This window comes from Desmodus rotundus, chromosome 9, assembly GCF_022682495.2.
Source record: "Desmodus rotundus isolate HL8 chromosome 9, HLdesRot8A.1, whole genome shotgun sequence".
Lineage (NCBI taxonomy): Eukaryota > Metazoa > Chordata > Mammalia > Chiroptera > Phyllostomidae > Desmodus > Desmodus rotundus.
The window spans coordinates 73,958,712-73,971,990 of NC_071395.1; the positions used below are offsets into that span (position 1 = coordinate 73,958,712).

At 51.7% G+C, this 13,279-nt stretch overlaps 1 protein-coding gene across 3 annotated transcripts in view; it reads right to left on the reverse strand.

The window, feature by feature from the left end:
* Positions 1 to 6,458: 6,458 nt before the first annotated feature.
* KIAA0753 (KIAA0753 ortholog) overlaps positions 6,459 to 13,279 on the reverse strand; it is a 61,444-nt gene continuing 54,623 nt past the window's right edge. For all 3 annotated transcript variants that reach the window (XM_045198881.3, XM_045198884.2, XM_045198883.2), the window contains one exon: positions 6,459 to 7,983. In XM_045198881.3, the coding sequence (XP_045054816.2) occupies positions 7,866 to 7,983 (118 nt within the window). In that variant the 3' untranslated portion in view covers positions 6,459 to 7,865. The remainder of the gene's footprint in view (positions 7,984 to 13,279) is intronic.

Sequence of the window (13,279 nt, forward strand, 5' to 3'; positions counted from 1 at the left end):
CTAAGTGAGTGTGGGGAGTCTGGGGCTTGTTGGTGTCTAAAGCTGTGAACGATTATCTGAGTTAATTAAACGCTTTGGCAGAGCCAAGCCAGCATCCCTGTCCCCTCCCACAGGCAGGTGGCCTTCTGTCACACATGCCACAGGTCACAGGGCTGCAGCTGTGCTCTGCATGGGTCTCGGGCCCCAGCACGGAGCGAGGGACTGGTCCGCCAGGCATGGACGCCAGGGCCAGCTCAGACTGTGGTCCTGAAGACCCCACCGCTCACTGGGCTGCACAGCTGTTTCAAACACGCCTGGGATTTCTTTTTGACGTTAAAGTAGGTGCTGGCTGGAGAGCCACCTACGCGGCTGACGAAAGCTGCCGGCTTCCCATTGGCAGGCCCGGAGGAGATTCTGCAGGTCTTTGAAGAATGCCAAGACTCCTCCGTCACACTGAGCCGATATAAAATCCATTACCAAGAGCTAATAAAGGCACAGAGACCAGGCTGGGGACCAAGACCAATGGCTGAGAGGGGCTGTTCAGGCCAGGTGCTAGCAGGGATCCGCAGCCCCACCGCAGCTGCTCCGGCCTCAGATTTTGCCCTTGTGAGCGCCTCCCTCCGATTCCCATTGTTCTCATTTCAATAGTTTGGGCAGCGGCGCTGCTTCTCATTCACTCTAAAAGCACGTCCCTGCAGACCGCTCACTTGGCACATTTTCCATTTACCGTGAGGCTGGGATTTTTGACGGGTTGGATTTCAGAGGCGGGATTGATTACAGATGGAGCACTTGGCAGGGACCTGGGGCTCCCCACAGACTCCCCCATTTAGAAACAGAATAAAGATTAGGAAGCCTGAGCAGGGCAATCTGGGGCAAATCATTCTTTCAAGGGAAGGGAGGGTGGATGTGGTGAGGGAAAAATAGGCTTATTCCCATTCAAGGGCATCTTTTCGAAGCTGGACAAAGGTCCTGCGTCGGGAGGGGCAATGAGCTGCAGAGAGCGCTCTCACCGCCCCAGACGCTCTCAGTCTCCGGCAGGCACACAGGCGTGGGGACTGAGATGATGGGGAGGTTGTCTCAGCTTTGGCTAAACCCCTCCAGCACCTTCTGATCACACACACGCCCTTCCCTGTTCAAGACCTCTAGCCTTGTCTGTGCTGTGCCCTATGCCTGGAGGGTCCTCCCCCCTTCTTCAGTTAGCAGAGTTTCAATTCTCTTCCAAGGTGTAATTCAAATGCCACCTCCTCCAGGAAGACTGCCAAAATTGCATCTCTCATTCAGTAAAAATGTGGTTGCTTTTTGCTCTATTTCACCTTTGTTTTCATTCTGCCTTAGGAAGGTCTATTACTTAACTGTCTGCATTTTCATAGCATGTAGTGAAATTTAAATGAATATTAGTGCAAATTAAAATAGGTCTTATTACCCAGTCTCAAGGAGACAAGCTACTTCGTGCAGCGCACACCAGCAGGCTTTGCCTGTCCAGCATCCACTCCCTCTGTTTCAGGTAACCTGGCCTGAGTTTCTGCGTTCAGTCCAGTCAGGTTAAATGCTACTGACCAGGGGTGGGCGTGTGTCTCAGGTCTGACCAGTCAGAGCACAGGGATTAGGTCGGGGCCAGGCTTGTTGCCCGAACTGGGCCAATAAGACCAACGAACGGCAACCCAGTGGCACTGGCTGATCCTTCTGGGAGTGAGGGGCTTCTCTCTGCTGTGGCTGTGGAATGTCAAACTGTCAGGCCAGGGTTGCTGGGCCCAGCGGGCTGCCACAGCGGAAGGGGCTGCCAGAGAACAGTGCCTTTAGGAGACAGGAGGAAACTAGACTGCAGGACCAGGGACACTGGCTTTACCACCAAGGCTGGCCCACATGGGGCCGAGGCCATCTGGGAAACAGGGCTGGGCAGGCCCAGCAAGCCCAGGCATCACCCGAACCAGGGCTGGTACAAGCATGTCCATCCAATTCAACACATGGCCCTGGCCCAGGAGGCGAGGGCACAGGTGAGCCCAGTCCCAGGCGGCAGGTTCTGGGAGGAAGAACTGGGCCACAGCAGGGTGGATGCTGGGCCCAGAGCAGCCGCTGCAGTACACTGGGAAGAGCGAAATATGTAGTCAGCCCTGGTGACAGCCACTTTCTAACTGAGGGAGTTCCCATCGCACCTGGCTCCAGTTTCATCTGTGCAATGGGTCAATGATCTCTGTGTTAGTGTGAGAATCAAATGAGATCGTGTGAGTAAAGCACTCAGTCAGCGCTCAAGCAGTGGATAACAATTAGGTGCCTCTGTGGGCTGGGTTCTGGGCAGGGCCCGGCCCTGGCTGGGATGAGGGAGGCGGAGGAGGGCAGCGCATGGGAAATGCGGCAGCAGCTTGGCTGTGGGCCGCCGGGCCGCCGTGTTGGGCTCTGCGAGGAAGGTAGAAAGTGCATCTTACTCATCTTTGTATGCCCAAGAGCAAAGCAGTGCTTGGCATAGAGCAGGACCATAGCAGATATTTAAAAATGCAGATTGGACTCACACTTGACATCTGCTAAGGTTTTCTAGGCCATCTAAGAGACAAAACTGTGTCGCGGAACGGAAAGGATGCAAGGCTTAAAGTCAAAAGATGGAGACTGGTTCCATCACTGTGTCCATGAGCAAGTCTCTTCATTTCTGTAGGCCTCAATTTCTTTACCTGTAAAATGGCGCTGTTAATACTTTGTCTGCCTGCCCCAGAGGAGGTGGTCCAGTTCAGAAAGTCCTGGCAGCCACAGAGGCCCCGGGGCGAGCTCATAGGAGCACTGTCCCCTGTGCATTCATCCAAGGAGGCCCCGGGCAGGCCGGCTGCAGGGGACAGCCAGGTGCATTTTGTTGGCAGGGCAGCCAAATGGTGTGGCTAGGAAATGGGTTGCCGAGTGTTTGGTTTGAAGGGCAAGGCAAGGAGAGACGGGATTATGAGCAAGAGAGAACACAACAGGAAGACAGGAATCCAGCACTTGGGAACTAAGGCTCTGAGAACGAGCCACAAGTTTCCTTCTGACAAGGTTCTCAGTGATTAACCTCATAGTTAGCGTTTATTGAGCACTTACTATGTGCCAGATGCTAGTCTAGGTGTTCATGTGGATTTCCCTTAGCCCTCACAATAACCCTGCGTGGGCACTCCTGGTATTACTCCTTTCACAGGTTAGGAAACTGAGGCATGGAGGTCACATAGGATTTTAACTCGTGGCTCACATTCTTCATTAGCCCAAGTTACAGCTAGTACCCAAAGCAGGGCGGTTACGGTGACCTAAGAGGGATGCACTGAAAGGCATTTTTTGAATTGTGACATGCTGATGAGGGATGGGGTGGTGTCATTACCTAGCCTCTTTCAGTCTCAAGGTAACTCTCCAAAAACACACTGGGTGTTTGAACAACTGGGGTTAAGGGAACCACCCTCTTCCCAGGCCTAGCCCTGGAGGTTGGACTCTCTCCCAAAAGGTCTCTAGGGGCCGCAAAGGATGGTGACTGCACCAGTGCCGGTGGCCAGCTTCACCCCCAGCTCCGGACCCGGCCTCCTGTGCACCTCCAAGGAACAGGGTCTGCTGGCTGGGGCATCCCGGCTCAGATGCAGCCCGGACTTAGGGAACCCTAGGGCTGTGGGGTAGATGGCAGAGCCCACACGCCTCGATGTTCCAGCTGCTCTTGATCACAGCATTTCAGAGCCAGAAGGCTCCCTGGACTTTTGTCATTCCCAAGACAGTTGCCAGGCCTGGGAAGAGTCAGACTTGGGTCCTGAGGGCGCCCCAGTGGGTGGCAGCAAGGTGCAGTGGCTTCTCAGGAAAGGCACAGCCACCTTCTTCAGGGCTCTGCAGCCTGCGGGCAGGAGGGCTTTGGGCCGACCTCATCAAGACGGAGTGAAGACAGAAGACAGATGCATGGGTGGGAGACTGTAGGGATCCAGGTGGAGCGGAGATACTGACTAGGCCCCAGGAGGCAGGCAGTGAGGGAAGCTGGGCTGGGGGAGGCCGAGAAGAAAGCTAGGCAAGAAGAAGTGCTTATGTATTTCAAGGCAGCAGGACAGGGCAGAGCCTACCCGCAGGACACACCCTCTGGGTGCTGGCCCGGGGCAGACAGGGTAGCAGGAATGGATGGACAGATTCAGCTTCAGGTCACAGCAAAGTCAGGTCGTAAGTGGAAAGCCAGCCATAAAAAATGGGGAGGTGGCAGGCTTGGTTCAAGAAAAATGGATGAGGGTTACGAGTAGGAAGAGCAGCAGATGAAGGAATTCACCGAGGAGGGTGGGTGCAGTCCCGGGGCCCCATGCAGCCAGGGGTGAGCAGCCACGCCTCCGGCCCTGTGAAGACTGGTGCGAGCAAGCAGGGCCCAGAGCCTAGGAACAGGGCCCTGGGCGGGCCGGCCGGCAGGGACCCAGACTGAAGCCCTGGTGTGAGCGGAAGGTCTGATCAAGGGACAACCGACAGCCTGGGATAGTCGGGTACTAGTGTGGTGCACCCTGGGTCAGGGTGGGACCCACACGATGACCAGTGACTGAGTCCACTTGGGCCTGACGGTGGGTGGGCCGAGGGGTCCCACTCTGGGAGCTCCTGGGGCCCCTACTGAAGAGTGGTAGGAAGCCCTCCAACCCAGCCCACGCCATTGGGCTCAGGCACCGAGTAAACACGCTCGTGTCAAAACAGATCCCAGGGCTCTGCTCCTGAACCAGCAGAGCCAACGGGAAGGCTGGTGTTTGGTAAGAAGGCAGACAGGCCACTCACTGCCTTTCTGCTGTTTTTCAAGAGCCCGGTGAACCGCGAGCTCACAGCAGCCGGCCCTTCCGAAGGTGACGGTGCCACTGTGGCGATGTGGTGCAGACACCCCTGGTTTACAGGTTTGCAGGGAACTCTCATCGCTCTCTCAAGCTGCTAAAATAAGACTTTCTCTCAGAAACATGCCCGAGCTGAGGAAGCTTACACTGTGCGCAGAGACAACTGGAAACTTTCTGACTCTCTGTGGAGCCCCTGCCTCTCCTGCCGACCCAGGGGCTTCACTCAGGCCCCACACGCACCTTGCAGACCCAGCCTCACCCAGTGCAGCAGCCCCTGGCTCCCCCAGGCACCCCCCTCCCCTTACCTTCAGGGCAGCAGGAACTGTAAGCAAGGCAGGGAGCTGAGGGAGAAGAAGGCTCCCGTCACGGTCTCTCCTCTGAGCCCAACACCTGCCTCCCTGCCTCCAGCACCGACAGAGGGGGAAGGGACCACAGCCCTGAAAAGAGTCATTTCTGCGGTCCCATTCACCTCTCTGTCCACTTCTCTCTCAAGTCCCAGGCCACCCCAACCCGATGGTCCATGCACCCACGCTGCAGTGTGCCAACCAAGGCACTCAGGGCCAGGAGCAGCCTGGGGGCCCCAGGCGCACCCCTTTGTTTAGGAGGGAGGCAAGGTCCTGAGGTGCTGAGCTTGAGTTCCATCACATCAGGTCCTCAGAGACGGGGTGTGCAGGTCCTCATGGGTGGTGTCCCACATCGGGCCACAGAAGGTGAGCACAGATTTTTATAGGTCACGCAGAGCTGTGATGGACCCATCGTCTCAAACCCACCCCAAGAAAAAGTGTGCCTTGTCTCGTCTCTAACTCAAAAGGGCTTATTGCGCACCAGCTGCATGTTAGGTAGGCAGAGACCCTGCCCTTGAGGAGCTAACCAGACTAGAGGCCACCACGTAAACACGTTAAAGCCCCCACGTGACTGGGGCTGTGAGGCTAGACAGATCAGAGTGGGGAGTGCGAAAAGCATACTTACTAATTCCATCATCTCTGTAAATTGGGGCAGCTGCATTCATGCATGCCCATTTCCGAAAACAGTACAGAACAGGTCACAAGACGACAGAAGGGGATTCGAGAAGAACCTGCACCCACGGCCTCTGCTCACGAAGAACCAATATTCTAGAGGCCTGGTACAGCGCAGGGCGACACACAGCAGTATTCGCATTTGAAGGATTCAACCTCCTGCATCTTTGGGGCTACAAAGCAAACCTCTACACGGAGGCAGGTGTAAGCCTCGCCCACGCTGCGTCAGAGACGGGGAGGCCCATCCGCTGGGAGGAGCAGGAGAGAGACCGTAAAGGTTCTGAACTTGACCCTTCAGTGGACAGGAAGTGTTTGGGAAAGGGACGGCTCCCACCCACACCGTCTAGGACGAGCTGCGTGGGGACAAGGGCCGGGAACGGAACGAGTGAATCTGTGATCGAGGTGTCACTGGCAGCAGGTTTGTTTGATCACATTCTTTTCCCTTCGGTGCCTCATTTTATTCCTCTGCAAAATGGGAGTAACACTGGCACCCGGCTCACAGACAGGGGGTTAAATCACCCAGGGGAAGCAGGCCATGGGCACTTCTTCCTTTCTGGGAGGTGAGGGGTGGCAAAGAGTCCGCTATGCTCCTATCAAATATAAAAAAGCGTTCTCAGTGGTTTTCATGTATCACCTTTCACTTTGTCTGTGGAAAAAAGATGTAAATTATTTCAAACAGACACCCACATACTTTAAAATAATTGAGTTTATTTAAAAAATCAGCACAGTAAAATCTGCCACACAAATAACTTTAAGCTATCAATTCAAATGTACACATGTAATTCCTCAAATTAAAAACCTTTCATCTCCCTTGAAGCCTTTTTAATTCTGAGGTTATTTATAAGATTAATCAAGAAAACATTAACATTAAACAAAAATCAATTTTGTACAAATAAGTGGGATCAAGCAGCTTAAACTACCACCTGGAACACGTGTGCTTCAGAGAAAACCCCCAGAAGACAGCGCTGTACACACACAATGGAGACCCACCTCACCCCGTGGGGCACCGCACGGCTCACAGCAACACTCGCTCCTCACACTCCTCTCTCCACGCCTCCGGCACAAAAAAAAAAAAAAAAAGGAGGGAACCTTTTCTAGGCAGTGGCCTTATTTTTTTACACATTCCTTTTTCTGAATTCAGAGTTTCGGAAAACACAGAGGCTTTTTCTCTTGGTAAAATATAACTTACAAGGTGTTCAAGGACCCAGCTGCTACAGCTCTGCAGCTTCTTCCTTTCCCTGGAGACCCAGAGGTCCTCACACCGTCCGCGTCCGTTCTCGGCTCCCACACAAGGCCCCTCGGTGCTCTGGGAATGCAGGAATGTCTGCCCTCACCAGGGATGGGAGTGAGCCGGGCACCTTCCACGGGGCACAAGGGAAGGCCAGCTCACTCTGAATTCAGAGAAAGTTTTGTGTATCAGAATACGCCAACCGGTAACAATAGAAGACTCTGAGGGACTGAAGTGTGAAAAACCAGCTAAGCAGCGAGCTTCAGAGAAACGTGTCTACTGTTGTGCAGGGATAACTGGCGGGTTCTCTTCTTCACGAGCTGCAGCAGAGCAGAGGTTTGACATATAACCTAACCCTGGGCTTGTCCCCCGTCCGTAACCCAGTGGGGACCGGTGTCCTGCTGGGAAACAGCCACAGATGGAAACCTGAGCCAGGTGATGGGACCAGACAGCAACCGCACTTTTGCTGGCGTGGGCGCCACCCATGGGTCCAAGAGCAACTTGAATCCCCGTGTGAAATATACCTACCAATTCCTTTTCGAAACATTCTCGTCACCACACTGAGCCAGTGGGTGAATGTAACACACCGACAGGGAAAGTACACATTCAGAAAATATTACATTGTCATAATCAATTCATGTCTCCTGGGTACTACTAAGCAGACCACATCCCAACGCAAACCACCGAACCACAGAGGTAGCGATGGGAAGGTGCAGCGAGGATGACCTCACTGGCACGTCCTTCCTTCCGGCGGGCAGCACCTCTGGGTCTGGGTGCACAGCTGAGGATAAAGATTCACTGTGGCCTAAGACCAAGGGCAGTGCCGTCACTTCTCCAGGGTGACAAGGGCCCCCGTGTCGGGAGCCTTTATGCAGCGGCCTCTAAGAATTCTGAGGTGAACAGAGCTTCTGCGTAATCTTCACACACATCCTGAAGTTCAGCAGTCACGGACCCCAGAGCTTCATCTAGCAGCTCTTCGGAAAAGCTGCAAGAAAACCACACAGCTGAAGGCACAGACAGCTGAATGTGGGAGCCTGGGGAGCTCACCAAGTTAGTTCTAAGATCTCAACACAGGAAGTTCAAAAGGCCAAGAACAGCCGAGGCACCTCTGAAGAACAACAATAGGGCGAAGGGCCTGCTTTGCTTTCCTGGATGTTTAGAAGGTGTCGCTTAGATCCCAAGGTCCGGCTAGAAGGACAGAGGGATGGGCTGCAGTCTCCCAGGACAGACCCCCCCAGGAGACAGCCGAGACCAGAGGCGACCAGAAACTAACTAGACCCAGACCCACCGAGAGCCACCAATGACACTGCCTGACTGCCCCACAGAGATGAGCCCGTGCCCTCTCTGTGGGACGGGGGGCAGGAGACCCCAAATTTGTGTTCTCTCTTTACACACGCACGCACAACTTCTTTTCCCAAACTGTGTGACAGCAAGTTGCAGACTTGATACCCCTCAAGTGCTTCAGGTTACATTTCCTAAAAACAAGGAGGTTCTCTCAAAACCCGTAATTCTAAAAACCACCGCATTAACACTGGTGCAATACTATTATCTAGTCTTATCTTCAGACCTTTTTCACAGCTTGCCCACCGCCCAAATAACGTCCCTTAGAGAAAACTTCGCTAGTCCAGGATTCAGCCCACGGCCCGTGTTGAATGGGGTCGTCATGCCTCTTCAGCTTTTGTCCTTCAGGACCTGACTTTTTAAAGAATAAAGGCCTTTTCTGCAGCGGGTCCCCCGACTGGGGTTTGCCTGATGCTTCCTCGTGGTCAGACTGAGGTGACACTTGTCTGGAACAGATGCCACAGAAGGGATGTTGTGTCCCCTGGGTGCTTGTTTATCTTATTCCTGAGGAGTGTTCACTTCTGTCCCCTGCTCACAGCGGCGCCTGCCAGGCTCCCCCGTGTGAAGTCACCGTTCCCCCTCGTACTTGGTACGTATGTTGTGGGGAGGTAGTGCATGCCTGCGCCAGCATCTGCTTTCTCACCAGACTCACCTGAGCTGATTATCACAGCGTTGCCCACGCGGACTTTTTTATCATATGTTATTGTTCATGCTGTTACAGGGGCCCTGGCCTTCCCCACTCTGTACCGTCCCCCCCCCCCCCCCGCCCTGCCCCTGTGCTGGTCAACACTGATGCTCTAAGGCCATCACTCCTCCTCCGCATCACAGGGGGTGCTCTACCGCACTGAAGAAAGAGCCTTCCCTTCACTCTGCCCGTACCCATGCATTCACTCATCCATTCACACAGGCCCGGCCTTGTGGATTCTCTTACTTTATCCAACAGTTTGTAATGCATTACTATTATTGCTTATTTTGATACTCGAAACATCCCAGACGGAGCAGGAGGAGCCCCTTCCAGCTGGCCCCTGGGTGCTCCCGACATGTCCCCGTTCTTCCCTGAACACGCCCGTCGGGCACCACGTGCTGCTTCAGGCTCATCTCACATCTTCCCGGCCCCGGAATCGGAATCGGCCATTTCTCTGGGGAGCCCTGGTACCTCTTCAGGGAAAACAGGACTTAGAAACGAAGACCTGGGTGCTCGGTGTGCTCACGCCCCTGCTGCCACTGCCGGGTGGACTCGGACAGACCACATCACACGTGTCCCATGTGGCATGTCTCTATCTGTCGACAACTCTAAATTCATAATACCTCCATCCCAATTCAACAGATGACTCATCCCAGCCTTCCCCCAGAAACCTGTCATTATTCACAATCTACTTACTTGATCAATCCTAAAATGTAGACAAAGTGGTTTTAGAATCGTTCCCATGCCACTGTGTAGAAGAAACCTACTCCCTAGAATCCAGTAAGAGTTTAAAGACTCATTAAACCTTTAGCCAGAGGGCACAGAGTCAAAATACCACATCCAAAAGTTACTTAGACTACTTTGTATCTGTCCCTGCTTCCTTTAGCACAATTCTGTGCTTTACTGGACACAGAGTCAGTTCCTGTTCCTGTCCGTATTCCAATTCAGGGCTCTCCCATCGCTGCTGAGTTGGAGGGAAACACTAACACAGCTCCAAAGTCCGATGTGCACAAAGCAAGTAAATGCAGGGAAGCGTCCCTCACCCTCTTCTCCTGCCCTTTCACCCATTCTCATCCCAGCTGTTGGGTTTTTCGGGCAATCATTTGTCTTTTAATTGGCATGTTTAGTTCTCTTTCATTTAATGTAATTCTGATATATCTGAGCTTCTGCTACTAAATCACTAAATATTTCCTATTCGTCTATTTGTCTCTCTTCTCTCTTGCTCTCTTTTGGATCTGTAATTTTTCACTGCATTCTTTTCTCACCATTAACTTGGATATTACATGCTCTTTCACTATTCTCTAAGCGGGCCACCCTAGATTATACTGAGAATCCCTGACTTAAAGTCTAACATTAATTGACATTCTTGCCACTTTCCCAGAAAATGCAAAAAGCTTAGAATACTACTAACTCTATTTATCATCTCCCTAGCTTATAGGCTACTGTTATTGTCTATGTTAAACGTACACCCCCCCAGAAGACATCAGTTCATCATCTTACACAGTTAATATTCGTTTACCTACATACTGACCTTTTAAAAATTCACACCTTCCAATATTTTTTGACCTTCATCTGTGACTGTATTTGCTCTGGCTAAAAAATATCCTTTTAATATTTCCTATCACAAAGGTCTACTGAAAATAAATTTTCTCACTTTTGTTTGGAGCCTCTCTTACTTCCTTCTTGAAATATATTTCACTGGGCTTAGAATTCCGGATTGGAGTTATATTCTTTCAGAACATTGAAAGATATGCTAGATCTTCCACCTTCCACCGTTTGTTTCTCTTCTTCCTCCAGCTGATTTTTAAAATCTTTTCCTCTTTATTTTTGATTTTTCAACATTACTACGCTATGCCTATATATAGATTCATTTTTATTGTTCTTGCTTGGGGCCTAATTTTAGAGCTTCCTGGATCCACGCTTGACGCCCTTGTTATTCCAATGTCTCTGACTGACAGGTCCAGCATCCGGGGCTGCTGTGGGTCTGTGCTCGCTGTTGTCCTGTCTCTTTCTGCCTGGTTATTGTGCACCGCAGAGCAGACGCTGTATTTACAAATTCTAAAAATAAGTTAAGTCCTAAGATGATGTTCTATCCCTCAGAGAAAATGTATGTTAGCTTCTGCCTGGGGCTTGGGGGGAATAATCTAGAATCACCTCAATCCAATCAGAGGGCTAGGAGAACCTGGAGCTAAGTGGAGTCCCTGAGGGGGCCTGCTGGCATCCAGGCCACCCTTACGCAGGGCCCCAGTCAAAAGTGATGCGAGTTCACCAGGGCAATCCCCCACCCGGGCAAGCCTGAGCTCCCACCTCTGTCCTCTCATCTAAAAATGCCACCCAAGTGGCGTTTTCCAGAACTGACACTCCAGCGCCGGTGAGGGGCTAACCTCCCTGGGGCTGTCTTCTCCAGGATCCTGCCCCAGTTACTCTTCGTTACCTAGTTAACTGCCCGACGCCTTCCAGCATGTGTTTTATTTTTGGTCTAGCTTTTCTATTAAGAGTTACCCTCAGTGGGAGAAGTGGTCCCAATACTGTGTGCGTCATTAAGCAATTACCTTGGTTTTGCATTTGCTTTGCTTTCCATACTCGTCACTAATTCTTCTATATTATGAAGTCGTCATACTATGAAATGCCAAAGTACTCCTAACACAGTCAAAAACACTCATTAAGTGACATACCCGCTTTTACCCTTCCTCACCCTGCCTTCCCTCCCCGGAAACCGTCCCTCCGGGAGCTCTCTGTCCTCCTACTCCAATCTGGACGAGCTGCTCTGTGCTGGCAGGAAAGCTCTTCTCTTGGATCAGCGCTGGCCATTTCCCTGAGGCGCCACGCTGGAGCCCCAGTGTCCTGAACCGCGCCTCCCTCGCTGTCAGCGTGCGGCGTGTGCCGGCGGCCGCGTCCTCCTGCAGCTGACTGAGGAAGTGCCCGGGAACTCGGTTTTTGGACCCTGCGCACACCTAAAGATGTCTTTATTTTACTCTCATGTTTGATTAATAATTTAGCGGGGCACAGAATTCTAGGTAAAATTTTGGAAATATGCTCTAATATCGGCTAGCAGTGTTGCTACTGAAAACAACATGCCGTTCTCCTTTCTGATTCGAACACGCCCAGTTGTAGCTCTCTGGGACTTTTTACGTGCTTTCCTTACACGGGAAGGTCTGAATTTCCTTTTCAGAATGATGTGCCACGGTCGGTTCTTTTCTGTTTGCTTATTCATATCCTTACTCACTCACACACTGGCAGTGGGCAATGATGAACTCTTCCAATCTAGAGACCAACAGTCTTCTGGAAGAATCTCTTACAGTATTTCTTTGGTAACTGCCTATTCCCCGTTCCTCCACTTTCCCTGTTCTCACATTCTGGAACTCCTATCACCCAGATGTCAGACTCTGTAAACGGAAACTGTGGGCCTAAAGCCCAGACCCAAAGCCGATGGTGTCTGGGGGCGGAACCTTCACGCGGTGATTAGGGCGCAACGGCAGAGCCCCCCTCGAATGGGACCAGTGCCCTCAGAAAAGAGACAGAGAGAGAGACCTCTCTCCGACACGTGCGAACACAGAGAGAAACGGCCATCTGCAAACGCGAAGCAGGCCCCCGATCTTCCCAGCCTCTGAACTGCGGGGTTTCCTTGTTTAAGCTGCCCAGCCTACGGTGTTTGTTCCGGCAGCCTGAGCTAAGACACCAGATCTCTTAGAATAATCCTCTAATTTTTAAAATCTTTTCTTCAGTGTTACCTATCCCTGTTTGGTTTTTAAAATTCTACTTCCCAAGAGATCTGACTTTTTCTCTAAACCCTTGTAGTGAATTTATTTTAGGCATATTTTAATTTCTGAGAACTCTTGTTTTATTCTTTGGAAGTTTATTTTTACAATATCCTGTTGTTGCTTCCTGATGTAATAACTTCACTTATTTCTCTGAGAAGATTAATTTTAACTTGTTTTTAATGTTTTATTCTCTTCCTGCATTGTCTTGGCTTCCTCTGAGATCTTTTTACCCGTGTAAGAGGCTCTGCGTCCCCCACAGCTTTCATCAAAAGCCTGGTCACGTGACCCATCTGCTCTGTTCAAGAGTAAGAGTTTCAGCCAAGCCCCGCTTTCTGACTTAATTGCACCTGTGCCTCACAAGCAGCTGGTGCTTCTCATTCCTCAGCTTTACAAGGTTCTGCATAAATCAGCTTGGCTCCTGGTTTCCCCTCATCAGGCACCTGTCTTTCTCTGGTCTGCTAAGTCATTTGCTATTTGTCTAACTGTTTAACGGC